This window comes from Suillus plorans, assembly GCF_016647745.1.
Source record: "Suillus plorans strain S12 chromosome Unknown HD556scaffold_41, whole genome shotgun sequence".
NCBI lineage: Eukaryota > Fungi > Basidiomycota > Agaricomycetes > Boletales > Suillaceae > Suillus > Suillus plorans.
The window spans coordinates 16,217-44,172 of record NW_024537425.1 but is presented as its reverse complement, the minus strand read 5'-3'; the positions used below and the strand labels follow the sequence as shown (position 1 = coordinate 44,172).

The 27,956-nt window shown below is 46.3% G+C and overlaps 6 protein-coding genes across 6 annotated transcripts; 5 read left to right on the top strand and 1 right to left on the bottom strand.

The window, feature by feature from the left end:
- Nucleotides 1-2: 2 nt before the first annotated feature.
- HD556DRAFT_1445013 (uncharacterized protein) lies at nt 3-2,798 on the top strand (the record flags this gene model as incomplete). The annotated part of the gene is made up of 3 exons (XM_041306870.1): nt 3-671; nt 718-842; nt 899-2,798. The coding sequence occupies 3 exons, from the start codon at nt 3-5 to the stop codon at nt 2,796-2,798; spliced, it is 2,694 nt and encodes an 897-aa protein (XP_041158421.1).
- A 306-nt stretch (nt 2,799-3,104) lies between these two features.
- Nucleotides 3,105-4,508, bottom strand: HD556DRAFT_1309732 (DnaJ domain-containing protein; the record flags this gene model as incomplete). Its single annotated transcript, XM_041300323.1, has 7 exons — nt 3,105-3,181; nt 3,244-3,289; nt 3,341-3,568; nt 3,624-4,133; nt 4,182-4,226; nt 4,289-4,392; nt 4,451-4,508. 7 exons carry the CDS (start codon nt 4,506-4,508, stop codon nt 3,105-3,107), a joined length of 1,068 nt encoding a protein of 355 aa, XP_041158420.1.
- An 848-nt stretch (nt 4,509-5,356) lies between these two features.
- On the top strand, nt 5,357-7,088 carry HD556DRAFT_631481 (uncharacterized protein). Its single transcript, XM_041311138.1, has 14 exons — nt 5,357-5,512; nt 5,568-5,577; nt 5,630-5,649; nt 5,703-5,886; nt 5,941-5,969; nt 6,022-6,052; nt 6,105-6,137; nt 6,188-6,264; nt 6,313-6,367; nt 6,424-6,522; nt 6,576-6,686; nt 6,734-6,774; nt 6,837-6,851; nt 6,918-7,088. Exons 1-14 carry the CDS (start codon nt 5,453-5,455, stop codon nt 6,990-6,992), a joined length of 840 nt encoding a protein of 279 aa, XP_041158419.1. The 5' UTR covers nt 5,357-5,452; the 3' UTR covers nt 6,993-7,088.
- A 767-nt stretch (nt 7,089-7,855) lies between these two features.
- HD556DRAFT_1485163 (WD40-repeat-containing domain protein) lies at nt 7,856-10,195 on the top strand (the record flags this gene model as incomplete). The annotated part of the gene is made up of 7 exons (XM_041308700.1): nt 7,856-8,086; nt 8,137-8,250; nt 8,306-8,439; nt 8,488-8,635; nt 8,687-8,946; nt 9,004-9,331; nt 9,389-10,195. 7 exons carry the CDS (start codon nt 7,856-7,858, stop codon nt 9,725-9,727), a joined length of 1,554 nt encoding a protein of 517 aa, XP_041158418.1. The 3' UTR covers nt 9,728-10,195.
- Nucleotides 10,196-11,166: 971 nt separating this feature from the next.
- On the top strand, nt 11,167-13,941 carry HD556DRAFT_1485135 (cytochrome P450). The gene is made up of 11 exons (XM_041308699.1): nt 11,167-11,708; nt 11,761-12,085; nt 12,132-12,280; nt 12,328-12,407; nt 12,461-12,613; nt 12,679-12,868; nt 12,925-12,994; nt 13,029-13,181; nt 13,235-13,245; nt 13,315-13,444; nt 13,501-13,941. Exons 1-11 carry the CDS (start codon nt 11,510-11,512, stop codon nt 13,580-13,582), a joined length of 1,542 nt encoding a protein of 513 aa, XP_041158417.1. The 5' UTR covers nt 11,167-11,509; the 3' UTR covers nt 13,583-13,941.
- Nucleotides 13,942-15,154: 1,213 nt separating this feature from the next.
- On the top strand, nt 15,155-17,218 carry HD556DRAFT_1485129 (cytochrome P450; the record flags this gene model as incomplete). The annotated part of the gene is made up of 11 exons (XM_041308698.1): nt 15,155-15,350; nt 15,402-15,726; nt 15,774-15,922; nt 15,970-16,070; nt 16,109-16,261; nt 16,327-16,516; nt 16,572-16,653; nt 16,703-16,828; nt 16,878-16,888; nt 16,949-17,078; nt 17,137-17,218. The coding sequence occupies 11 exons, from the start codon at nt 15,155-15,157 to the stop codon at nt 17,216-17,218; spliced, it is 1,545 nt and encodes a 514-aa protein (XP_041158416.1).
- Between the last annotated feature and the right edge of the window lie 10,738 nt (nt 17,219-27,956).

Below are 27,956 nucleotides of genomic sequence, written 5' to 3'. Positions count from 1 at the left end.
CTATGAACAACCCTTGGGCCACAACCTGGGAGCAGCCAGACAATCAGCCAAACAATCGCAAGACACCCATCCCGACACCGTCCTGGAACTATACCATTGGAAATAAAACTCAGGATCAAGAGGAAGATATAGGACTTCCATCATGGTCCGCAAGCAACGATGCACAATGGCCAGAATCATCTCACACCAGCGACGCTCTCTGGACCTCTTCCATCGACGACAGTGGCGTGTGGGGCTCTTCGACGTACGCAAAGATAAACCTTTCTCGTCGGAGAATAACAGAAGCAGTTGTTGATTCAGAGACTCAAGATGAAGTCGTATGTCCCGTACCCGCAGCCAGCGAAGAAGACAACGTTGTAGGACCTGCTCCCCCAGATTCCGTAGAGCCTCACCTAGTGCCACCAACAGTCGATCTTACTCCCCAAGTTCCAGACAGCCCTAATGTAGATGGTGATTTTGAAGCCAGCCCGTCTGTCAAAGGGGAAGACGAGGAAACCGAGGATGACAGTGAAGTATGGGCAGACCCAATAAACCTCTCAATAGACGATGGTGATGAGTGGGGTGCCGCTTGGGTGGATACATCTGCATCGGAGGTATCTGTCGGTGCTGAAGAGCCACCAGATGAATGGGAATCGGCGCGACAAGAGAAAGAGAAGTTGAATCGTGCAGTGGTATGAATGGTATTTATGTGCGTGAATCTGACTAACCAGTGTTTAGCCTCCAGAAATGATGGCAGCTCTCGTTCAGAAGTGCCAGGAAGTCTCTAGTGAGCTCTGGCCAGGGACGGCCTCCGACTCGGATACTAGCAACTGGAGGACTGGTGTTGATGGACTTGAGAACATGTATGTACATAACCCGGTATTTCCCTACGGTGCAATTTACATACCTTTTACTTCAGTGCGGTTTTATTAAACGACTTAATCCCCGAGGACATGGCTTTGTCCCCTCCAATGCAGTTCTCACAGACAGCCACTGCAAAAGAGTTAAATAACGCGCTCAAGCTCACGAGGCATATGCCTTTGACACGTAAGAGCCCAATGGCCCTCCTCCTTAGTTCGAAGGGATCAACGGACTGGGAGAAATCAGTCAAAGCTAGGAAAGATATTCCTGTGGACGATGCTCCAGTGGGGTGGCGAATCCTAGAAAAAGACGAACGCGCTACTATTACTGATGCAAGTCATCCAAAGAAGCCTGGTGCAGGACTGCTCTCGTTCTGGAACCGCAAGGCATCATCATCAATACTTTCTGCAGACGCAAAGGTGGAAAATGCGCGACCACCGTCTATACCCGCGCGTTCTAGCATCGATAACACGAAGCCCCAGGTGCCAGATAAACGTGATGTTTCTCCCGTTCGCACTCCAACCGTCTTCGTACCTTCATCCCCAGTGGCCAGCTCATCCGCAGTTCCTGATGTCGTGATTCCAACGGTCACACCTGCACCATCGGCCGTTTCGCGCTTTCTGAACCGTTTCTCACGTGCCAGAGGTACTGGATCTGAGCGCAAGTCTATTGCTCTGTCAACAGACGACCTTGATTTCCTTTCCGATATTGTGCCAAGTGCACATGACCCCGATTACGACACGGATGATGCCCCGCTGAAAGCGCTGTCGAGTTTGATAAATTCAAATCCAGCACCATTGCCTACAAAGCTTCCACCCCCACTCGCACCACCACCAAAACCTCCATCTGTGAACGCCAGCCGACCTTCTTCCGTCGGTCTGAGTGGCTTGGGCATTACGCTGGAGCCTGCGCGTAGTTCTCCGCATCATGCTTCTGCTCGTGCTCTATCGCTGCCGCCACCATTGTCCCCAGTGACGTCAGAGATGTCGTTCTCGCGTCCTCATAGCCCGGCGGTACCTCCAAAACCATATTCACCAATTAATACAACTTTTTCTGCTTACACCAACCCAATAATACCAGCTGCAATATCCTCGCCACCTCAACCATCTTCAAGAACGCACTCGCCTCTTCAACTTCCTCCGCCACCCAAGGCGCCTTCTGCACTTTCGATACCACCACTCCTGCCACCCCCTGTCTCACCGCCGCAGACACCACGGCCCAGCGTGCATCCCATACCGGGAGCTACTCTCACATCATTCCCAAACACCGGCTGGGCAGCAGCCGCATTTCAGGATGATGACGATGACGATGACTCATTCTCCGCTTTCTCAACCCTCCCTCGCGCAGTTCCCTTCCCAGCACCTCGCGAGTCCATAGACTCATCTCTCAATTCACCATCCTCTGCACAAGCACTGAACTCCAGCAAGTCATCAAATTCGATGTCTTTCGACGACTTTGACGACTTTGTGACTTCATCACAGATCCGCACGCCCTCCCCGCCGCCCGTCCCAGCAAAGCCCTCAAAGATGGTTGGAGGAGCAGTAGCGGCAATGCCAAGCTCGCGGCCTGGCACATCTATACACATACGCACTCAGAGTCTTCTCGAACATGCTGCCACACAGCGCGGGCAGTGGCCATCCCCACTGAATGCGCATGCCAGCCACCCCGTGCTGCCACCACCACCATCTGCTTCTCCGTCATTTGGTCGGGATATGGATCTGTTGAGCGATAGTGGCGCAGTGCTGTCGGCGCCGAAGTTTGGGACACCGCCACCGAAGGTGCAGTCTACGATGGTACCTCAGTTGTCGCCGTCCCCGCCGCTTGCGCCGTTGCCCCAGCCGCTATTGTCATTTGCATCGTTGTCACCGTCGTCGTCGCGAGCCGAGAGGCCGCCTGCGAAGCCGGTTCAGACGGGTGGGCTGACTGCACAAGATCTGTCTTTCTTTGAAGGGTTGTGAGCAGTGAGATTGAAGTATTGGTTTATCACGGCGCAGATATGTAATAACGATTAATGAAATTTGGAAAATTTTGTTGAGCATAGTTAATTCTTCCATCGTCAGCAGCCCTGCTACATCAGTAAGACACGGCTGAGTTCTCCATAGGGAGGTAACAAAATGGAACACAACATATAATAGATGAAGGTACAAAATGAAAACATACAAATAACAAATATATCGCAGGGATAAACAGAACCATAAGCAACCAGAAATGAGTGATCAGGTATGGAGTAAAAAATAATTCCATCATCTTGATCATAGCTTCACTCACTTCCAGAAGTTCCACGCAGACTCACCCCGCGCATCGTCAACGCCATCGCGGCTCTTGTTCTTCCGACGATGTCCTGTGGAAGAAAAACACGACCGTGAGTTAGCGTTCGTGGACGCACGCAAACCGGATACGCACCAGGTGAATTCGGATCCGCATACTGCGAGGCGTAAGGCGCCTGTGGCTGCATTGAGTAAGTATCATATGTGAGGTTAGGATCTTGGGGTTGCCTTACGTAGTTCCGGGATCTGGATTGAGTGCTCCGTAATGAGCGCGTAGATCCTGCAGCTGGCGGTGGGACATGAGCTTCATATGGTGGAGGGCCTTGACTTGGCGGCGGTGCAGCGATGGCACGATTGTTATGATGAGATGGGAGAGGGTTAGGGTTCGAGGGTTGCTCGGCCCCATTGATCAGGTGGCGCTCAGTACCATCCGGGAATGAGTAGGTGACATGCTCGTTGCCCTAATGAATAACGAATGATTGTCGAGATAGAGAAAAATAAATAAACATCACTGACATGTGAATCTCTACGAACAGCTTTGGTGTGAGTAACGCCGTTTACAGTAGAGGTTGTGTAGCTCTCAGAAACCCATCTAGAGCCATTCGAGCCACTAGCGGGTGCCCCACGGGAAGAAGAGCTGTATACATTTACGTTTCCCCCGGTGAGGAATCCAAATGGTGAACTCGTAATGGGAGACATGGACATTGGAGACATGAACCCTCGACCAAAACCATCATCCCAATGGCTGAATGGATTACCGAATGGATCCCTTGAAAATGCTTGGTGGAGATCTCCAAACATCCGATTAAAGAGTATGAAAGGGTCTGTGAAGTCTTGGAAGTGCGGATGACGTGAGGATGGGAAGAATGGGTCTGCTTGGTGATTGCGACCGAAAAATGGATGTTGGGAAAAGGGGTCTTGAAAAAATGGATCTTGGAAGAGTTGTCTAGTAGGACGTTGCCAGTTGCCCTGAGTGTAACTCTCCTGGGCAGTCGGAGGAGGCCATACTCCGCACTGATCATAGGTCTGAAAGATAATTAGAATAGAATATAAAACAGTACAATTGATACGAACCTTGCGGTTTTCTGGGTCACTGAGGACTTCGTAAGCGTTATTAACCTAAAATACTTGATGAGTTCAATCTGCTTCGAAGAAATGAGCGTCTTGCCTCCGAAAGTTACCTTACGGAACATTTCCTCTGATGCAGATTTCTGCGCTGGAGAAGCGCCTTGAGGCAAGCGGTCAGGATGAGTTTCTAAGGCTTTCTTCCTATAAGCCTTGCGAACTGCAGTAGGGTCGTTAATTGCAAGACTCGGCCTATGATTGTGTGTTTGACTACATACTCTGGTCTGGAGTAGCATCTCTGCTCAAGCCAAGTGTTTCGTAGAGGTTGGTGGCCATACTTGAAGAGTGTCTGGAACGTCAAGAGCAGTACAAATACAATGGTCGTCTAGGTAGACTAGCACGAGAAGTGGAGAAGCTTAACGTTCAACGGCAGAAGGGGCTCAGAGTCTATGACATTCTATTGCCTCCGAAGTCTCCCGGGGCCTCGAGGCATGACAATATTTGCCTTTTCCGGATTTCTGCCAAACCTCTAAGCTTACAGCCAGAGCAAAGGTCAACGTTCAACCGTTTTTGGTATCTCGTTCCCACCTCTCTGCCACGTCAGAAGCATAAGGCCGTCACCTACTCCGACTTAACGATAGCAGGAACGTCACTTACAATATTCTTGAAGTCAATTACCAAGTGTCGTGATCCATTAGACTGCAACATCTTGCAATCAGATCCAAGCGGTCTGTACTAGTCGGACTCAATCTGCTACCAGTATCTCCTGCCGACTCGGATATTGTAATCGAGAACGGCTGCTCCCAGTAACGTTCCTAGTTCAAAGTTCATTTGATCAAACAGAGTTCAAACCCACTTCAATACGGCCGCCGCAACAAGGCTGATTGGTTGCTGTGGTGTTATTACTAGGTATGAACCACACGGTGTATATGATAATGCTTGGTTTTTCATCAGCGAAACGTTCCGCTAGGTTCGAGTTGCTTGCACGGTAGCCAAGTATATCCAGCAATTCATCATCAAGTAATAGAACAGGAAATTGAGCATAGCAAGAGTCGAGCTGATGTAACGTCCACGGTGCTCTCATCATGCCAAGTAATTCCTATCGAAACCTACCTCATCCAGCACTTCGAGCCTCATTTCACATTAATGGAACGGGGACTTGAGTTCATGATCAGAGTCGATGACACGTTCTCATGAATAGTATGCCAGTTCTGAGCATTCTTAATCTCACATGATTCTCAGCCGAACATACTGCTTCCTCTTCCTTCCATCGCCATCGAATGGATTCGAAATACTCTGTCGACGCCATCATAGCTGCTAGGAGTCTCCAAGTCTTTACGGTAAATTTTCCTCTAGACAATGCAAACAGCCTCTGATGAAACCAATCACTTCTAGTTCATATACAGTATGTGTTTCTTCGATGATTAGCAAATTGCGTCTGCTAAGCGACAATTCAGCGTCGATGGCTACATTTTGGGTATGATCGTCCCCATCTTCTTACTCTTGTATTCATCTTCGATTCCTATCTAGACATACGACTATGCCTGCTCGATGCGTGAGGAGGTGACAGATCATTTGCAAGATCAACTTCCTATCCTCACAATGCACCCTTTCAAGGGAATATTTTTGCTTTATTCCAGCTGGAACAGGGTAAAAATGTTGTACGTTGTGACACGATATGTGCCTTTCCTTCTTTTTTCTGTGCACCTGTATTGTAAGTCCTTAATTTCAATGAGTCTAAGATTACATATTGAAAGACTGTTGCCAGTGAACTTCGTCCCAAATGAGACCTCCAACGTACGTTGGCTCGTAATAGATAAGAACCCTGCTTACCTGAGGGCCAATCTAGATGTGCCAATTTATCAACAATATTTGCTCAAGTGCATCAAATTACATGTCGAAATTACGAGTCACTGACCTTCCCCCCTACAGCTTTTAGCCTGATATCCAGCATCTGCTCAGAATGTAATTGCTCTATTATCTTTATCACGGGTGTAGGGTCTTGATTTCTCCAGGCTTCTTCATCCTTAGGACTTACGCGCTATGGAATAACGATAAGGTCGTTTTGGCAGCTATGCTATCAACTTTTGCAGTGAGTTATGTGTAATGATGTGGCTTTCTGATGCGAACGCAGCATCAGGCTGTAATTATGGGGTCCATGGTTGCCCTCTTCACTGCGACTGCGACTGCGCCGTGTACGAATTACTCTCTTTCCCTGTCTGGAAATTTTGACCCAATTTTCATTTCACAGTTGAGACCAGTGCAATTCCAGGCATCACAGGCTGTTACCAGTCCTCAGGAAGTGCCAGGCTTTTTGTCCCCTTCCTTCTTTTGTTTGGATTAGAATTGAGTACGTCAATGAGAATTGATCCGTAAACGCCTTTTAACTCATGCTTGATACAGTGCTGATTTCCCTCACGCTCACATGTGCCATACGAAATTGGCGTACAAATAACAGCAGTTTGTATGTTGTTATATTGAAACACAATGTGTTATATTATGCATGTGGTCTATGTAAGTAAGAGTGTGGAGTGGTCAATTCTTGCTCATCTTTCCCACAGTTTTCTCGACCGTGAATGTTCTGACATCGCTGCTGCTCGATGTATGTCATCCATCTGCTACAATATTTCCTTGTAACTGAGATCTCATGCAGTACGCATATAGCGGCATGTTTCAAGAGTACGTCTTTGCCGAGGTTTACTAGCAAGCAACACTTATAACTTGAATTCTCAATCATGCGTTTAGTTTCCAATTTATCATTCATGCCATGCTCGCCACTCGAATGCACCTCCATCTATGGCATGCCGACTACAAACGTGATTGTAATGCCTCGGATCTAATCTCTCTCTCCCAGTTGGAACCCGCACCCTATATCGAGTCAGCCTAAGTATTAGCGTATTTGCTCTCACAGAGCGGTCTGGAAAGAAGGGAAGATTGCGATTGACTGCTACAGTTGGTTTGCCCGGCGAGAACAGATCATCACTTGTGATGCTGTGACGGGGAAACTTACGCATGCGTCCGAAGTGGCTCCTGGAGGGCCACAAACGATTCTCATTGGATGGCCCGTCGGGATCGGTGGAGGTCTTCGAATCAGTGCAAATTTACTGTATAATAAGTACAATACTGTTTATGATGTGCACTCCTTTGTATGAGCATGCAGATATTTACGAGTGGAACTCGTGAAACTTGTCCTCTCTACGAACGCCCAGAGACAGCGTCATGTACACTTGTGTAGGGTGCGGCATCTCTCTGGCAGACCAGGCGGTGAAGACATCGAGTTCCACGAGGGGCCGAGCGTCCCTCAGCGGTTGTCGATGTTCCGTATGCTAAGGGCAAACGTGTCTGTCATCTTCAAGTTTGTCCTTCTCGAATATCCAACCCATCTCATATCACGTAGAGGAATGTATCAGCAAGAGAAAAATAGATGAAAATCATTCCATTGAAACCCGGAAAGCCTGCCGCAAGCACCGCATGTCCCCCCAATAGCAACGCCACAGCACACTCTAATGGTGCGGCTCAAGCAAAATCTTTGCAAGCACAAGCTGCTGTCTCCGTCTCCGCCGCACTTCCGGCCGTAAGTCGGACGAGTACTAACATGCAATTTAACGTCCAGTCATAATTCCCACGGCTGCTACTGATCAAAACTTTGAATTGACCGTGACGCATCAACATCCCCGAAATTTATGATTCTGCAAGAAGTGGTACTATGTGCCACTGCACCCCAGGCCCTCGGTTCTGGCTCAGGCGCAATCGTTCTCCATGACGTACAGACTGGTACGTCGCTCGCATCCTTCAAGCAATCCAGCTCTGCACCGCACTGCACGTCATTCGTCGAAACGCGCGATGGTCAAGGAGGGTTCATCCTCGCAGCACAACAAGACAAATCCATTTTAAATGTCTACAACTTCCAAAAGGTAGGTCTTATGTTTCTGATATGGCTTTCATCTTTCTTAGTGCATCATAGGACCAACTTGCTTTCAAAATAGTCCTTCCTGAGAGGCTTTCGTGTATTGCGTTGGATAATGCGGGAAGCTTCTGCGCGGGAGGGACGGCCCAAGGTCGAATATATTTGTGGGAGGCGCGTCAGAGAATATAATATGTCAGGTGGACCCCAGCTCAATTTCTGACAGTAGGTCGCGTCAGGCATCTTGTACAACTCTTGGGACGCCCACTATCGTCACGTTAATGTCCTGAAATTCACCCATGACAGTGCTGCCCTTATTTCAGGCAGCGATGACTCTGGTGTTAGTGTTTGGTCTGTAGCAAGGTCCGTTGTGAATTTCTTGTCCTTGTCGTGTTGTTGACAGCAATGTAGACTTGTCGACAATGACACCCAAAATGAACTTCCGACTCCATATTGTACACTATCAGACCACACCCTACCAGTGAAAGATATCATTTGCGGCCTTGGTGCATTCCCTACTTGTCGTGTCCTTACCGCGTCCCTCGATCATAGTGTAAAAGTGAGCTCGTCTTTCTAGTTGCGGTTGCTTTTTTTCACCTCGGATACGAAGATCTGGGATCTATCTTCTCAGTCGTTGTTGACTACCTTCCACTTCCCCAAACCCATATCATCAGCAGTTTGGGACATCACCGAACGCTCATTTTTCGCTGCCTCACCGGATGGCTCCATATACCAAGTCAACCTTTTTCGCCAGCGAACTGAAAAACACGCTGGCCAGACGATCGAAGCTGTTGGAGGCGCAGGCGTCAGCGATATCATCCGTGTCGCTGACGAAGACAGCAACAGTCGAAAACGACTCATATCAGTCGAGTATGCCTTTCTCGTACATTCCCTAGCATATGACTAGCTGACGCGTCTCGAATACAGTCAACCAATAACAGTTCTCACCATCTCCCTCACCAGCTCGCTTCTTCTCGTGGGTACCGCCACGGGGCTCATCCACATCTACGACATTGCCTCCCACCAGCTCCTTCGTACCATCTCGACGCACAAGGGCATGTCAATATCCCATCTCACGACTATGCTCAAGCCGCCTGACCTTGTTGGACACATCAGCTTGTCCCTCAACCTTGGAAGTTCCGCCGATGCAAAAGACATCATTCCTATCCGCTCTGTTGTCCCGTTTCACCGCATGAAAGATTCAAAGGCAAGGGAGGCGCACGAGGTGGCGATGATGCTTCCCGTGCAGGACGAGGTAGGTTTTCTTCTGTTGTAATGGGTACTCTGCTTATGTTGATATTCGCCCCTTAAGACCCCTGGAGGCATACCAAGCGCTTACGACTACCCCGAAGCCGATTTTCAACGGGACCATGCGTTTTTCGTACAACCGAACGCGATTGGCACCTCTGAGGCATCGAGTGCGCGCGTTGCTGAGCTTGAAGCTGAGGTAGAGAACTTGAGAGAACAACTTGGGAAGGCAAAGGGGATTAACGACGTGATGTGGGAGACGGTTGTGCAGAAGATCATGACACAGGAAAAACAAAAGGCAGCTGTGGAAGGCCAGAATGCCACTGTACCAGGTGAAGGCGAGAATGAAAATGATGTAGAGAGGCCGAGAAAGAAAGGCAAGAAGACGGAAAGTAAGAAGTAAATGATCTTCCTACTCAAATAATTATTCTAATTTTCTTCAAGTTAACACAGGAAGGATTCCCTGATGAGATCACGCAGTCTTCTGATGGCCACGGTGATTTTTTGCCGTGGGGTTTTGAAGCAGATGCGACACACTGTCCATTAGTCCCTGACTCACCGTGCCAACCAACGTTTATCTATCTACTGTTCTCCCGCGCCCAGTCACCTATAAGCTCCTATAGGTTGATTGTAGTAGTCCGGACAATGTAATGGAGCCATACGCGAAGTTCGACTATAACATGAGGACTCATCTTTTCTGTTCTTTCGTCACTCAGCTTCCTTCTTGTTTATTCACTTCTGCTAGGTTGTGTTAACGCTCTGAATCAACGTCACTTGGCTGGACCTGTGTCTTGCTGGTATCGGAGTATATCTGCTCGATCATGTGTTGAACAAGAATCCTGCATGATGTCCCCAGGCCCCCGTGAGTAGCCTCTCGGTGGGAACATACGAGACACGTCAATCCTCGGCTCACCTTTGCAGGGTGGGACAAGAAGTATATACGCAGGGTGAGTGTCTCCTGTTGTTCCAAGATAGATCCATTCCAACTCTGTGCCTTCCGAATGCTATGTCGTATTCAGCAGACAAAGTACGATCTGCCAGGAGATTCAAGGTGAGGCATCGAGACAATACCACTATCCTGTAAAATGTTTAACTCATGATTGCAACACCACAGATGTCTGTTATTATTTGATCCTTGACAAATTTGTATTGAGCATCAACCATCTCGTCGACGCACAAGGCCGATAAACCCACAGTATTTGCCCAGGTATGACCAACCTAGAAGGTGTCGATTAACACACTCCTCTGAGTCTTTTATTTTTGATTAGATCGGTATTCATCTCGACCTGCATATCTACCGCGATGTTACTCGCCATTTTTGACATCTCCAAGGTCGTCGAGAACGGCGTTGGGATCACCCCCGAGCTTAACCCTTCATCAGGTATGTTTTATATCTTATCTCGTCTAGATAAAAACCCTTCAAGTACTTTATCAAGCCTCGCTCTGCGAAAGCCATTGCGCTCATTCAGCAGGATGCTAATTACTGATTATATAAGCGCCCAAGGATCACATACACGTAGGGATTTACCTATGGGTAGCCGTTTTTTCACACCGACACCTAGATCAGTCACATTATTTGTATTTCACATCACAGGGCAAAAACTGTGGTGCCACGTATCGAGATATCCTACATTGTCATCGGAATGACTCATGATACATATTCTCGTATGAAAAGCGTATCAGCGTATCTGGCGCCTCCTGCCCATTGGTCGCGATTTCCGTTCAAGGCTTTGCGCATGCTGACACCCTCGACTACTTCCCCCTCAGCTCGCATATCAGTTTGTAAGCCCTTTTCCTATAGTTACTGTCTCCATGCCTTGTTATTAACGCTATTGGCTGCAGCCTACGATTATATCGTGCTTTCCCTCGCTAAATTTTCCCTGCAATAACCATAAAGATTCTAGGGCCGTCGCAATATTGCTGTTGGTTTGCAGTCAGCCGGTCACAAATGACCGGACACAATAATGGCCATTAATCACTGTGCCAAAACTTTGTCCGCCTTCTTGAACTTTGGATCGTTCCTTGATTTTTTAGCATGGAGATCGGGACTTGTATTCATCTAGTCACATATAGGTTGATCACACGTAGGCAGCCTAGCTGCCTACGCATATAATGTCCAGGAGAGGACTCCTCTTACCAATATCTCATCGCTCACTACACGATCTCTTGCTCTTTCTCAGCTAGCATGCTGATCTTCACCAATATCACTTGGCTGGACCTATGTCTTGCTAGTGCCGGAGTGTATCTGATCAAGCAAGCATTCAGCAAGAAGAACCCTGCACCATATCCCCCTGGACCTCTGGGGTGGCCTCTCGTTGGGAACGTCGCAGACATGCCTCACACCAAGGCCTGGCTGACTTTTGCCCAGTGGGGCAAGAAATATGGTGAGTACCTCGTGTTTCCCACCACAATACACTTCAATTCCATGCCGGCCAGGTGACATCTCGCATGTCGAAGTTCTGGGTCGGCACATCATTGTACTGAATTCTGTCAAGGCAGCGATAGAATTGCTAGACAAAAAAAGCTCTGTGTACTCGGACCGTCCGGTTCTTACCATGGGTGGTGAACTTGTTGGCTGGAAGTACGCTTTGGGTCTTCTCTCTTATGGTGACCGTTTTCGCTATTACCGCAAGAACATTCACCGCCTCATTGGCAATCGCGCTGCTATGGATATCTACGAACCAATCGAGGAAATCGAGACCCGCCAATTACTGAAGCGCATATTTGCAAAACCCGAGCAATTGCAAGCACATATTCGACAGTATGTGGCATTTGTCATTGCATGAATGGGGCCTTGATTTTTATAGCACCGCTGGCGCTATCATTCTGCGAATCTCTTATGGATATGAGGTGAAGGAGAACCATGATCCCTTCATTGACGTTGCAGACCGCGCTATGAACCAATTATCGCGGTCCACCGATACTGGTGCCTTCATGGTTGACATCATGCCATGGCGTAAGACTACGGAATTCTGACATGTGCAATGACCTGACTATCTCTAGTGGCCAAGGCTCCCGAGTGGTTTCCTGGTGCTGGATTCAAGTGCTTGGCCCGTGAATGGCGTCAGACCCTCGAAGAGATGGTTGATGGACCATACAAATTCGTCAAGGATCAGATGGTAACCAACACCTACAGTTCAGCGATCACGAGTTGAACATATCACAGGCTGCCGGAGTTGCCCCAGTATCTTTCACCTCGAATCTGTTGCAAGGCCGTACTTTGTCTGCGGAAGAGGATCACATGGTGAAATGGTCTGCTCTATCCCTATACTCCGGTGGCGCCGACACGGTTAGCTCTTCCCTTCATATTACAGATTAGTTGTTATATCTTGAAACTAACACCTATCTCCACAGACAGTCTCTACAATTTATTCGATTTTCCTGGCGATGACACTGTTCCCTGATGTGCAGAAGAAGGCTCAGGTTGAAATAGATGCTGTTGTTGGCACTGATCGTCTTCCCTCCTTCGCAGACCGTAACTCCCTCCCCTATATCGAGGCCCTTGTGAAGGAAGCTCTGCGCTGGAATGTTGTCGCCCCTACAGGTATGCATTTATTGTATTCTTTTGATTGCCGAACGATATTAATCGCTTCAAGACAGGTATCATCCACTGTGCCTCTGAGAACGATATCCATGACGGGTACTACATTCCGAAAGGATCCTTGATCATGTCTAACATTTGGTTAGTGCTCACATTTATTTAGATTCGACATGCTAGAATTTCATGCCAGGTTCATGCTCAATGACCCGCAGACATATGCTAACCCCTCGCAATTCAACCCTGAACGCTTCTTAGACAATGACGGAAAGGATCCCGAACGCGAGCCTCGCACGATCTGCTTTGGCTTTGGTAGACGGTATGATGCCATGGAGTTGATTTTGAGTGGAATGATAACTTTCTGCTTCGCAGGATCTGCCCCGGTATGCCCAACTCACAGAAGTACCCTCAATAAGACATTATTGTGATATTTGCTTGCTTTTGATGTACAGGTCTCCACCTCGCTGATGCTTCCATCTGGTTATCTACGGTGATGTCACTCGCTGTGTTTGACATTTCCAAGATCGTCGAGAACGGCGTTGAGCACACCCCTGAGGTTGACTCCTCGTCAGGCACGATCAGGTATGTTGTGTATCCTATCGTATTCGCGGTGCTAGTTTGGATAGACGTACTCCCAGCCATCCCAAACCCTTCAAGTGCTCTATTAAGCCTCGCTCTGCGAAGGCTGTTGCGCTCATTCAGGAGAATGTTAACTATTAAGGCCACGAAGATTATCCTTGTTTGTCATGCATTCCGATATCGTACATATCTTGTTGTATCGATGCTACTCATGATGACCTGGTCCACATATAATACACACACATCTGGCACCTTGATGGCACCCGGCGACTCAACAAGGAGCAGGCTCACGTACTTAAGATCTCCTGTCGATGGCCAACACCTTTATGCGTGGCAACCATCCTTGACTCAACCGTACCCTTCTCCCGGCGTGCTCAGTCACCTATCAGCTCCAATAGGTTGACTCCAATAGTTCCGATAAGCTCTACGCGAAGTTCGAGTATAACATCGTGTTCATGGCCGATGACTCGCGGACATATGCTAACCCCTCGTAATTCGACCCTGGACACTTCTTGGCTGAGGGTGGAAAGGAACCTGAGACGCAAGATCTGGTTTGGCTTTGGCAGACGGTGACCCTGGAGTTAGTTTCGAGCTAAATGCCCCACAGTATTTGCCCAGGTATGACCAACCCAGAAGGTGTCGATCAACACAGTCCTCTGACTCGCTTGTTTTTGATTGGATAGGAGTTCATCTCGCCGATGCCTCGACCTGTATATCTACTGTAACATTACTCGCCGTTCTTTTTGCATCTCCTAGGCCGTCGAGAACGGTGTTGAGATCACCCCCGAGCTTGACCCTTGATCAGGTTCTGTTCTAGATAAACACGCTCTCAAAAACCCTTCAAGTGCCTCGCTCTGCGAAAGCCATTGCACTCATTTAGCAGGATGCTCATTACGAAACGGACAAGGAGTTTATTCGCTGTGAGTGGCCGATTTCACATCTGACACCTAGATCCGTCACATGATTTGTATTTTATGTGACAGGGCAAAGAGATATCGTAGTGACATTGCCTTCACAATACACATACTGGTATGTCATAAAAGCGTTCACGGTCTACCTAACGAGCCTGATCAGCGTACCTGGCGCCTCCTGCCCATATTATGCTCTTCTTCCGTTCGAGGCTTTGCGCAAATATTGTGGTCACCCTGAATTACTTCCCCAACAGCTCGCGAACAACTTCTCGTCCTGAGTGCAGTATCTCGCATGCACGCATGCACGCATGGTCTTCGCTTCTTCTTGTTGTCGCTCATTTGAGAGGCCAAGGCACGTGGGATACGAATTCACCTGTAAGCACACTGGCTTACTAGAGTTCCTAAAATACTGACCGCGATAATGAAACACAAGCTTTCAGTGTCACTAGTACCTGGACGATAGTCTTGACTACTTACGTCATCTTCTAATATAATCCTATCCTCCCAAATCGGTTTCAACTTTCCTATGTGGGCCTATAGTTACTGTCTCCGTGTCTTGTTATTAACGCTATCAGCCGCAGCCTACGATTACATCGCATCTTTCCTCGCTAAACTCCGCCTACGATAACATAAATATTCCAGGGCCACCACAACATTCATATTGCTCTTTGACCGTCCATCAATCACCTCCTTGAACTTTGCATCGTTCCCTCATTTTCTAGGGTGGAGAGCGGGACTTGTATTCGTCATCTGACTCGGACTCATCGCTCACTACACGATCTTTTGCTCTTCCTCAGCTAGCATGCTGATATTTACCAATATCACTTGGTTGGACCTATGTCTTGCTGGTGCCGGAGTGTATCTGGTCAAGCAGGCATTCAGAAAGAACCCTGCACCATATCCCCCTGGACCTCCGGGATGGCCTCTCATTGGGAACGTCGCAGACATGCCCCACAACAAGGCTTGGCTCACCTTTGCCAAGTGGCGCAAAAAATATGGTGTGCCTCATGTTTCCCAACACGATACATTTCAATTACAGTAGTTTGCAGGTGACATCTCGCATGTCGAAGTTCTGGGTCGGCACATCATTGTGCTGAATTCTGTCGAGGCAGCGATGGCATTGCTAGACAAAAAAAGTTCTGTGTACTCTGACCGTCCGGTTCTTACAATGGGTGGTGAACTTGTTGGCTGGAAGTACTGTATGGGTTTTCTCTCTTATGGTGATCGTTTTCGCTATTACCGCAAGAACATCCACCGCATAATTGGCAGTCGCGCTGCTATGGCTGTCTATGAACCGATTGAGGAGATTGAGACCCGCCGGTTCCTGAAGCGTGTGTTTGCAAAACCCGAGCAACTGCAAGCACATATTCGACAGTATGTAGTGTTTATCATTGCATGAATTGGGCCTTGATTTTATATAGCACTGCTGGCGCTATCATTCTGCGAATCTCTCATGGATATGAGGTGAAGGAGAACAATGATCGCTTCGTCGACCTTGCAGACCGCGCTATGGACCAATTATCGCGGTCTACCGATACTGGTGCCTTCATGGTTGACATCATGCCATGGCGTAAGACTACGGAATTCTGACATTTGCAATGACCTGACTATCTCTAGTGGCCAAGGTTCCCGAGTGGTTTCCTGGTGCTGGATTCAAGTGCTTGGCCCGTGAATGGCGCCAGACCCTCGAAGAGTTGGTTGAAGCACCACACAAATTGGTCAAGGATCAGATGGCAAGCAACTTGAACATATACAGTTCGGCGATCGCGAGTTGAACACATCACAGGCTGCCGGAGTTGCCCCAGTGTCTTTCACCTCGAATCTGTTGAAAGGCCGAACTTTGTCTGCGGAAGAGGATAACATGGTGAAATGGTCTGCTGTATCCCTATACACCGGTGGTGCCGACACGGTTAGCTCTTCCCTTTATATTACAGATTGATTATTATATTTTGAGACTAACACCTGTCTCCACAGACAGTTTCTACAATCTATTCTATTTTCCTGGCGATGACACTGTTCCCTGATGTGCAGAAGAAGGCTCAGGCTGAAATAGATGCTGTTGTTGGCACTGATCGTCTTCCCTCCTTCGCAGACCGTAACTCCCTCCCCTATATCGAGGCCCTTATGAAAGAATCCCTGCGCTGGAATGTTGTCGTCCCTATAGGTATGTGTTTATGTATTCTTTTCGTTGCCGAGTGGTATCAATCGCCTAAAGACAGGGATCCCCCACTGTGTCTCTGAGGACGATATCTATGATGGGTACTACATTCCGAAAGGATCCTTGATCATACCTAACATCTGGTTAGTGCTCGCATCTTTCTGGATTCGACATGCTAGAATTTCATGCCAGGTTCATGCTCAATGACCCGCAGACATATGCTAATCCTTCGCAATTCAACCCTGAACGCTTCTTAGGTAATGACGGAAAGGATCCTGAATGCGAGCCTCGCACGATCTCCTTCGGCTTTGGTAGACGGTACGCATGAAGTTAATTTGGAGTAGAATGCTAACTTTCTGCTCCACAGGATCTGCCCCGGTATGCACAAGTACCCTCAATAAAACAGTATTGTGATGTTTGCTTGCTTCTGATGTACAGGCCTCCACCTCGCTGATGCTTCTGTCTGGCTATCTACCATGATGTCGCTCGCCGTGTTTGATATTTCCAAGATCGTCGAGAACGGCGTTGAGCACACCCCTGAGGTTGACTCCTCATCAGGCGCGATTAGGTATGTCTTGTATCCTATCACGGAAATTCGCGGTGCTAGTTTGGATACGTACTCCCAGCCATCCTAAACCCTTCAAGTGCTTTATCAAGCCTCGCTCTGCAAAAGCTATTGCGCTCATTCAGGAGGATGTTAACTATTAAGGGCACAAATATTATCCTTGTTGTCTCAATCTGTCATGAATTCCGATATCGTACATATCTACAAATGTTTTATCTTGTTGAATCAATGCTACTCATGATGACCTGGTCCACATATAATACACATCTGGCACCTCACCACCTCCCAGGGACCCAACAAGTAGCAGCTCACGTCCTTAAGATCTCCTGTCAATGGCCAACACCTTTATGCATGGCAACTATCCTCTGTTGTGACCCCTCATCAGTAAACTCCTATGTACTGTACAGTGTCCAAGGGTGACAGCTTGGTCCCTTTTGGACAGAGACTCAAAGAAGCACATGGTTCTGTTGCACTCTGCACAGATGCTCACAGATGCCCACAGATGGTCTAGCAACTTGCTCGTGCACAGGACTCATGCTAAAATATGTGACTACTACTAGTATACTAGATATTATTGATCACACACTAATACCAGGATAAGATGCAAATTAGATCATATTGATAACACATTAGTAAAACATCAACATAATAAAATATGGTAACAGATGTATGCAGATATACATGAATAGGAGGTAGACTGAGATGTGAGCACCCATACCATCATTTACATTATGAGCTAACAAGTCCGTTTAGAATAACATTCTATCTAGGTACATACAAGAGTCCTTTACCTCGAGACTGAGATAATAACATTCTATCTAGCTCACTGTCCCCATGCCCGTTAGCGTCAAGTCTCTACACAAAGTTCAATATATGACCAAAGTCTTGATGCAAACTCGGAATGATGAGTACAAGAGCAATTCAATTCTCTCCAAAGGTCTTGACTTTGTTGTTGAAGAAGAGCAGATTACACATCAAACTTTCAAGTTTGATCCTAATGCCAACCTGGGGAATGAGGAAGAATACACATCTGTCAAGGCTGAGATTCAAGGCAAAGATTCAAAAGAGCCATCTGGCCACTATTCACTTATGTATAAGGTTGAGGTGCACTGTATTTGAGACCTGCTCTTCTCTTGCTTTTTGAAAGTGTTGTATTGCAGTCTGTTTTCAATTCATCTGTTCAGCTGAGGGAAAACATTGCGAGTCACAGGGAACAGTACACTTGCCTTGCAGATTCACTTTTGAATGTTTTCTTTAAACATGCATCTAACTGGTGTTAGTCAAACAGTTGCTACAACAGAATCCACATCTATTTCAAATCTGTCTGTGTGGTTCAAAACCCGCTAAAGATGAAATTGCTAGTGATTATCAGAGTCAAAATCTGTTTCTCTTGGACTGTGCAGGTTTGAAACCTACCAATGATAAAATTTCAATTTTTTTTATGAAACTACACCTTGACATATGCTCATGGTCGGTATGCTTACAAGCTCATCAGAGTTGTGTTTAGCCAAGTGGTTGATTTATGAACTTCAATGTCTGAGATGCTGTCTGTGTGTCATATCCCGCGTTCCAGACCCGGACCTATCATGCATTCATCTCTGGACATCCTGACATCCGGATCTGACCCGAGTCTATCTTCTGTGCCTTATCCCTTTGTATGTTCCTTCTTGAGTTAGACTTCCTCATTTTCCGTACCTCGTTTCATTTCCGGCTTTATTTTCGTATGTCTTCATCTCCGTCTTCATTTACTATTTTCCAATAGACTAGTGTTTGACTTTTCTATATTCTCCGTCCACAGCCTCGCATAGCTTCAGACTGCGCTGACTGATTCTCCGTTAAGTCCTCTGTAGTATATAAACTCTGTAGAATCTTTGTACCTCCTTAGTTCGAATATTATCTTAGACTCTGCTCATTCCCTCCTCCGTCCGACTTGATTTTCTCCTCTCGTCGTCCTCCACTAGTCTTAGGATTGACTCCTATAGACTTGTCACCTCCACCTCTACCTCTGGTAGTCCTCCGCTGTTTCCTTTCTAGTTCGGACATCGTCCGGATTAGTCTTATCACTTGTTTCCGAACATCCGCCGGAATTCCCGTGCATCGGACATCGGACTCCGGACATCGTCCATTAGCCTTCGGAAGTTAGGGGCACGTACTCGGGTAAGGGGCGCAGCGCACGAGTTGAAGCCAAGCCCTTCAGATCCGACCCTTGAGCACGTTCTTAACACTGTGAGCCAATATTCATGACATATTCTTATAAGGCTAATGTTTGAGTTCAAAGGGGAAAGTGAACAAGGATGAGTTTTTAGATATAAAATGAGCGCAAATGTTATGACGTGGATGAGACATTTTGAGACTGATACATTTGAGACCTTCTGGTGTTCTTGGAGCGGGGGTCTGGGTATATGATTTGCTGCTAATACAAAAGTACATGAGCTGTATATAAGTGCACAATGGCAAGGGTCCTCAGTTAGTTTGACCAAAACAATTAGGATGTGACAGATGCAGAAGGGAGTGGCATTGAGCCTGACAGGTGACTAGTGTGAGCAAAAGGGAGAAAGTACGAGAGAGTGAATTAATGGCAGTAAGAAAGAGTTCGGTTTGGACAGAATAACAAGAGTTTCATAGCAGTTTTGACAGGTTTCGGTATGGCAAAGTGAGAATGGAGCAGTCCCTGACCAAAGGACAGGGTCTGAGGGTCGGTTATAGCAAGGGTTTTGTCTAGGTAACAAGTATAGTGGTTTGTGCAAGTCAACATGATGATGAAAGAGTGAAAAAGAAGAGGAATGTATCTGCGTGACTTGGATGCAAAGCATGATGCTTCTTCGCATCAATGAGTCACATGGAGGTTTGCAAACATTGGTTCTACAATTTCCTTTTGAAGTCATGGTCAGGGCGTAGAGGACATGTGATCCTTACATTCTTATGGGAAAAATGTTACATCCAACAAATTTCAAAATCATTGCACTCTAATGGAAACAGATTTTGATTCTTTGATGACAGCCACTTGTCTAAACACAACTGTGATCAGCCTGCCAGCCAACCAACCATGAGCATATTTCAAGGTGTGTAAATCATAGAAAATGAATTTTATCATTGGTAGGTTTCAAACCTGCACAGTCCAAGAGCAACAGATTTTGACTTTGATGGTCACTTGGCAAATTCATCTTTAGCAGGTTTTGAACCCACACAGACAGATTTAGATTCTGGTGCATCAACTCCTTGACTAAGATGATGTAGGACTTAGCCTAGCACTGGACTCGTATTCAGCTATTTCATAATATATGTCAAATGCATGTCACACACCAATCACTTCCCAATTATATTCTGACAGTCTCCATAGCCCATAGTGGACCCAACACTTTGACTGGCGGACCTGATGTTTTGGCCGCATTGGCCAACCAAATATTGTGCACTTGTCCTCCCTATGTCCCATCCCATCTTGCTAGCCCCACTAGGTGCATAGTTGATTATTTTGCACATTACTCATGTCGTAGCCACCACTATTACATTTTTTCCCATCATCCACAGTGCCACATGTCTTTTTACATGTACTTCAGATCTGAAATATTTCACTACTGCTTTCACCTATGTATTCTGGATTTCTACATATCTACATAAATATTGGACTCTCCACAGTATCATCCATCATCCAAGTAGTAGGGAGCCATTTCCTGACACATAGGAGTCAAATCCAATATTTCATAGTTCTTCTTTGACATTGTGAATATTACCACTCTCCTTATCTGAAATACCCATCATCATCATTTCATAAAATAAAAAATGTTATCATTGGCATGTTTTGAACCTGCGCAGTCCAAGAGAAACAGATTTTGACTCTGGTGATCACTTGACAATTTTATCTTTAGCAGGTTTTGAACCCACGCAGACAGATTTGAATTCTGTTGTATCAACTGCTTGGCTAAGACCAGTTAGATTCACTTCCAATGAACCCATTCAGAAGCGAGTCCTCAAGGTACATTTATCTGCATTTTGTCAGCTCTTTTAATAGCATGGTCACTGTCTTCAAGCAGTCGATACAACAGAATCTAAATCTGTCTGTGTGGGTTCAAAACCTGCCAAAGATTAAATTGTCAAGTGATCGCCAGAGTCAAAATCTGTTTCTCTTGGACTGTGCAGGTTTAAAACCTGCCAAGGATAATTTTTTTCATTTTCTATAAAAATGCACCTTGACATATGCTCATGGTCAGTTTGCTTACAAGCTCGTCAGAGTTGTGTTTAGCCAAGTGGTTGTCATAACAGAATCAAAATCTGTTTCCATTGAAGTGCAACAGGTTTGAAACCTGTTGAATCTCGCATTTTTTTGTTCTATTAGAACATGCCTTGAATATTTGCTCATAGACAGCATCCCAGATGCTGATATTCATTGGTCTTAGTCTTATTTCATGAAATCACACTTTGACATTTCCTCATGAATGATATACATATGTTTTTGTTTTTGTTTTTTTCCTGTTCAAACACACCTCGACATGGACTCATGTGTGCTTTCCTGAGAGCACCATCTTGCTGGTGGTGTGATGTCATAAAACAAAAATAGTGTTATTGGCAGGTTTCAAATCTGCGCAGTCCAAGAGAAACAGATTTTGACTCTGATAATCACTTGCAATTTCATCTTAAGCAGGTTTTGAACCCACACAGACAGATTTGGATTCTGTCTTATCAACTGCTTGGCTAAGACCAGTTAGATGCACTCCAAATGTGGCCATTCAGAAGTGAATACTCAAGGTACATTTATCTGCATTTTGTCAGTTCTAATATTAATTTCCAACATCCCCCTTAAGTCCAATCATATGTGATCCTTCCATTGTCAGTTGTCACTCATGACCCAGTTGTAAAGAATGAGTTTATTGGAAGTGCATCTCACTAGTCTTAGCCAAGCAGTCAATACAACAGAATCTAAATCTGTCTGTGTGGGTTCAAAACCTGCTAAAGATAAAATTGTCAAGTGATCACCAGAGTCAAAATCTGTTTCTCTTGGACTGTGCGGGTTTGAAACCTGCCGATGATGAATTTTATTTTCTATAAAAACACACCTTGACAATAGCATTTTTATTTTTATTATATGAATAATCAAATCACACCTTCACATTTCCACACGAATGTATAGCAAGCAAACACTGATGATCTCAAGCTTGATTGACATTGCTGTTGGTTTCATGCATCCTTTTTTGCTGGGTGAATGCGAGTATTTTTGACACAGAGTTCAATATATGACCAAAATCTCGATAAAAACTCGGAAGGATAAGCATAAGAACAATTTAATTCTTTCTGAAGGTCTTGACTCTGTTGAAGAAGAAGAAGAAGAAGAGCAGATTACACATCAAACTTGCAAGTTTCATCCTAATGACCTGGGGAATGAGGAAATATACAAATATATCAAGGCTGAGATTGTGCCTTGAGGATTCACTTTTGAATGAGTTCATTGGAAGTGCATTCAACTAGTCTTAGCCGAGCAGTTAATACAACAGAATCTAAATCTGTCCATGTGGGTTCAAAACCCGCTAAAGATTAAATTGTCAAGTGACCGCCAGAGTCAAAATCTGTTTCTCTTGGACTGCGCAGGTTTGAAACCTGCCAATGATAAAATTCATTTTTTTTCTATGAAAACACACCTTGAAATTTGCTCATGGTCGCTTTGCTTGCAAGCTGATCAAAGTTGTGTTTAGCCATGTGACTGTCATAACAGAGTCATGCTCATCCTTTGTCCATCCATTCAGTTCATCGGTGCATATTTCTATTCTATTTCTGTGAAGCTTCTCAGTTCGCTTTAGCGCTTAACATTACTTACATAGTTCATGTATGTTTTTCTCTCTTGACAAATTAACCACCATCATCTTGCTGTGACGCTCAGAACTGCGCTGGGCAGGAATGAGCCTATTTTTATATATGCATCAAGGAGTATAGAGCACTATCAGTTTCCCTATCCTTGTTCATCATTTGTCCAACAATTAACTCCTGTGCAAACCTGAACCTGCACTTTCCTGTGCACTAGACAGTATAAGTTGACTATACTTGGGACTACTACTACATTACTTCCCTCGTACTGTATACCTCTCCCTATAGGTTTACCTTTGAAGTAGTCCCTTGTGGTATGCACTTTTTAGCCCCTATTAGGTCCCCCTTCAACTCATCTAGAGTCGCTGTGCTCCAACCACCTGTGTTACGACTGGGATCGGTCGAGCTATCAGAGTCCGAATGGACAATCGGCGATAAGCCTGATAGACAAGGGTCTTCTCTTGAATGAGAGGATCAAGGGTCTAGGCTAAGACGAGTGTCGCTGACTCTCTTAGAATCGTAGTTCTTAGACAACAAGGTTGGAGACCTTGTTGAAGGAATGTTCCAGGTAAAACCCAGTAGATTAAAGTAAGGAATACAATCGTGCATAGTACAATCTATATAGGAAATGTTCAAGCGGAGCTTGTAAATGCGTCATCAAGATAAGAGAGATAAGGCGGACAGCCCGCTTGGATAAGAGATAAGAGATAGGGCGGACAGCCCGTGCAGATAAGAAAAAGGTACGGACAGCCCGTTTAGTATGTAACAAGAAAAGAAATGATAGGAGTAAATGTTATCGTAACATTACCCCATTACTATGGTCGAAGTCACCGACTTCGACGTTAATCGTCCTGACTGACGTACTTGTCCATGTGGGCGTAGTAGATGACGTCTGCGTCGGCGTTTTGGAACTCTAATTCCTGGTCTTGATGAGCAGCATTATATGCGGCGTTCACGCTGTCCAACTCAGCGAGGAGTTCTTCGTCCTTTCCTGCTTCCCAGGTTGCCAAGGCCTCGTAGAAGCCATCGTCGGTATAAACCAACGGAAATTGCTCCTTCTTTGGAGCATAGGGGCAGTAGATAGAGAAGTGACCAGGCGCATGGGCCTGGCATATACGACAGTAGTATTTGGGACAGTTCTTGTGGTGATGCCCAAGCTTCTTACAGACGCGGCATACAAAGTTGTCTGGGGAGAACTGCGGTTGTTTTACTGTGATGACGTCGGGGGATTCGGTGAGGTCAATGACCTCGCGCTTCTTTCCTTTAGAAGCTCTGGTCTTCATCACTCCATGTACGACGGTTCCCTTACGGGTCTTTCGTTTGTAGATGGTGGCGGGCTCGGGGATGGGTAATACTTCTTCAGCCCGTGCTGGTTGCTCAGCCGGCTGAGGTTCTTCTCTAGGTATATCTGCAGCAGGTACGCTGCTGGAGGGAGCACTAACAGGAGCGCTTGGCGGGCAACCGACCTCGGTCGTGTTCCGTTCTGCAACAGTTCGTATAACTGTTTTGCAGACAGTACTAAAAGCAGCAGGAAGAAGCTGAATCTCAAGACTGCGAATGCATCTCTGGATGTGTTGACATGTGAGTCTGAGGGCGTCGTTTTCGATTTCTTTGAGTCGGAGCTCAAGGGCGGCGGTGGCGTGTATGACATGGATTTGGGAGAATATGGGGGCTGCTACAACTGCAGGTTCTTTGGCGAGTTGTCTTTCAAGTTCTTCTGCGTGGGCGAGCGATAATAGGGTGGTTTCGACAATAGCGTCGTCGTCGACGTTGATGATGTTCTGTTTGTAGGACGTGTCTCTGAGAGAGACGTGGGAGATGTTTGATTCGGTGGGCGATGGTGTCTGGGGAGGAGTCATGTTACTGAAGAGATGTTTGTGTTTTGTCTGAGGGAATGATTTGTTCAGTTCAGCTTGTGTCTTCCTTTATATGTCGCAAGGAGATCTTTCGAACTCCGCAAATTCTCTTCGGGTATCCATTCGTTGCTACCGGAAGAATAGCCGGTCCAAGATACGAGATAGCGTCTTCGTTTTCCCGTTCCCTTGTGGCCAAGAATAGCTTCGACTTCGTATTCTTCTTCGCCATTGACTATATCGGGCGGTGGTTCGGTATAGTTCGGTCCGTGTATCTCTGTTTCGCGATAGGACGATAGTTCCGAAGCATGGAACGTGGGATGAACTTTCCATTGTTTGGGGAGTTTCAGGGTGAACGTGATGGGAGATAAGACTGCTGTGATTATGAATGGTCCGTGCCTCTTGGGCACAAGTTTCCTGGATGGTAGGGAGGTGAGGAGATTGGTGGCGTTTAACCATACCTTATCTCCTATCTTCCACGGTTGGTACTTCTTCCTTCGAGATCTTTCTGCCATTCATTGCATGGCTATGTTGTGACAGGCGATTGCTTCTTCGCGAGTCTTCTGGAGGTTCCTGAGTCTTTCTTCTGCTGCGGGGACGTCTGATATAGCTAGGACGTGGGGAATCCCCCTTGGTTCATAACCCATCATTAGGAAGAAAGGGGACGTGTTTCTTGCGTCGTGTTTCCTGTGATTGTGGACGAATTCGGCAAGGGGGAGGTGTTGCGACCATTCTAGGGGGTTATTTCTGCAATAGATTCGCAAGTAGGTTTCGAGTTCCTGGTTAAGGCATTCAGTCTGTCCATCAGTCTGGGGGTGATATGCGGTGGAGGCTGCGATTTGATATCCAAGGAGTCTGGCTAATTCTTTGGAGAATTTCGAGATAAATTGGGGTCCGCGGTCGGAGATGACTTTATCATGGAGGCCGAATCTTTTGAAAATGTTCTTAATGAACAACTTTGCCACACCTTCTGAGGTGATGTTCTTGTTACAAGGTGAAATAATTGCCCCCTTCGTAAGCCCGTGGTTGACCACAACCATAACAGAATTGAAGCCGCTGGATTCAGGGAGGTCGGTGATGAGGTCCACAGAGACCTGAGAGAAGGGTCGAGTGGCGGAGGAGGGGATCGGGCATAATGGAGGAGTCGTAGGATGGGTGTCCACCTTCATTTGTTGGCACAATGCGCAACCGTCGACGTATTTCCGAATGTAAGTGCCCATGGCTGGCCACCAATAATCCCTCTTAATTAACTCTTCTGTTTTAAATCATCCCGGATGCCCGGCGGTGGGATGGTCATGATGCTTGAATAAGACATCTGGCCGTTGAGAGGGTGGGACATAGGCCCTGTTTTTATAAAACAGGATTCCTCCATGGAGCGTCCAATCAGATAACGCCGACTTCATGGGCGGAAGACAGATTCCATCCAATGCGTCTGTAGCTATTTGGACGATGGTATCTTCGGCGGAGTCAATGGCGATGGATTTAGAGAGGTTCTCGTCAATCAATCGTACAAACATGGAATCTGGTAGAAGGATTTTATCCTTGTTATCATTCTTTCCTAATGAGTGATCTGGTCGCCTTGAGAGAGCGTCGGGGGCAACGAGCTTAGTTCCTGCGACGTGATGGAGCTCTAAATTGAAATTTGACAAGGTCAGCTGCCAACGTGCCTGTCGTCTAGACAGCTTTTGTGCAATTCGGAAGTAGAGAAGGTTCATGTGGTCGGTGAATACAATCACCGGATGAGGGTTTCCTTCTAGATAGTGGCACCATTCAGAGAGTGCTCTGATGACCGCCAATAATTCTCTGTCGAAGATTTCGTAGTTTCATTCTGCAGAATTGAATGATTGGGATAGATACCCGCATGGGTGATACATCCCATTTTCGTCAGTTTGGAGAAGGACTGCGCCTGTTGCGGCGAGAGAGGCGTCCGTTGCAATGGCAAACTGTCTGTTTGGGTCGGGGTTTCATAATACTGGTTGGGATAAGAAGGCTCCTTTCAACCGATCGAAGGAGTTTTGGCATTCAATGGTCCATTGAAAGGGGTGATCCTTCTTTGTTAGGTCGATCAGAGGTCGTGTGATGTCGGAATAATGAGAGATGAATGATCTATAGAAATTGCAAAATCCGAGGAAAGATCGTGTATCTTTTAGGTTCTCCGGTTTTGGCCAGTGTTTTATTCCATCGACCTTGGCTGGTTCCATCCCTACTTCTCCTGGCCGAATTATCATCCCTAGATATTCCACTTCTTCTGCGTCGAAGGTACACTTCTCAGGTTTGACAAATAATTTCTCTTTCCGTAACGTGTTGAGTACTCGTTTCGTCTGTTTTCGATGTTCGTCCAGGTCTTTAGAGAAAATTAAGAGGTCGTCCATGTAGATGACTAGCCATCCTTCATTTATCTCTTGCTGATAGAGTTTTCCCATGAAGGCTTGGAACATTGCAGGAGAGTTGGTTAGTCCAAAGAACATAACTGTAGGTTCGAATAACCCTTCTTCAGTGGTAAACGCGGCCTTCCACCGATCCTGAGGGTGGATGCGGACATTATTATATCCTGATCTAATGTCAATTTTAGTGAAATATTTGGCATCATAGAGTCGTTCAATCAAGGATTTTGGCAGGGGAAGAGGGTACTGGTTTCAGATCGTCCAGTCATTAAGATATTGATAATCCTGGCAGGGTCGTAACTCTCCGCTTTTCTTTCCTACGAAGAAAAATCCGCTGGCTTGAGGTGATTTTGAGGGGACAATAAACCCTTTTTTAGTGTTTTCTTCAATGAAGGTTTTGACCGCTTCACGTTCCTTTCCGGATAATGGATAGATTTTGGATGTTTTTGGTACGAATCCAGGCTTTAGATCGATACGGTGATCTACTCCTGGTCTTTCGGGGGGTACTTTATTGAGTCCGTCTTTGGCGAAGACGTCGGCATACTGATGGAGGAAGGTGGGGACTAATTCTTCGAAGGTTTTGTTCTGCTCTGCTATTTCTCCAGCGATGGCAAATTCTTGGGCTTTGTTACTCGTCTTTCCAAAATTTTGTTCTCTTTTCGACGTTCCGTCACGAGTTAACGGAGTATTGAAAGATAGGTCTTCAATTATTCGCACTGTTGAGCCGTCAGTGGCATATTCAACGAGTACTTCGTCATCCGCTAGTTTGTAGGCGAGCGGGTCGTTGACGGCGGGTTGGAAGTTATCGGACCATACATCTTCTTTGGTGTCGTAATTGGGGGTTTCTTCAT

Bases quoted from the DNA above. Each gene is read 5' to 3' on its own strand.
- HD556DRAFT_1485135 (XM_041308699.1), top strand. From the start codon at position 11,510: ATGCTGATCTTCACCAATATCACTTGGCTGGACCTATGTCTTGCTAGT. The intron at 12,995-13,028 runs GTCTAACATTTG...ACATTTATTTAG, and splicing joins CCGAAAGGATCCTTGATCAT to ATTCGACATGCTAGAATTTC. The intron at 13,445-13,500 runs GTATGTTGTGTA...ACGTACTCCCAG, and splicing joins TCCTCGTCAGGCACGATCAG to CCATCCCAAACCCTTCAAGT.
- HD556DRAFT_631481 (XM_041311138.1), top strand. From the start codon at position 5,453: ATGGATTCGAAATACTCTGTCGACGCCATCATAGCTGCTAGGAGTCTC. The intron at 5,887-5,940 runs GTAAGTCCTTAA...GACTGTTGCCAG, and splicing joins TTTTTCTGTGCACCTGTATT to TGAACTTCGTCCCAAATGAG. The intron at 5,970-6,021 runs GTACGTTGGCTC...GGGCCAATCTAG, and splicing joins TCCCAAATGAGACCTCCAAC to ATGTGCCAATTTATCAACAA.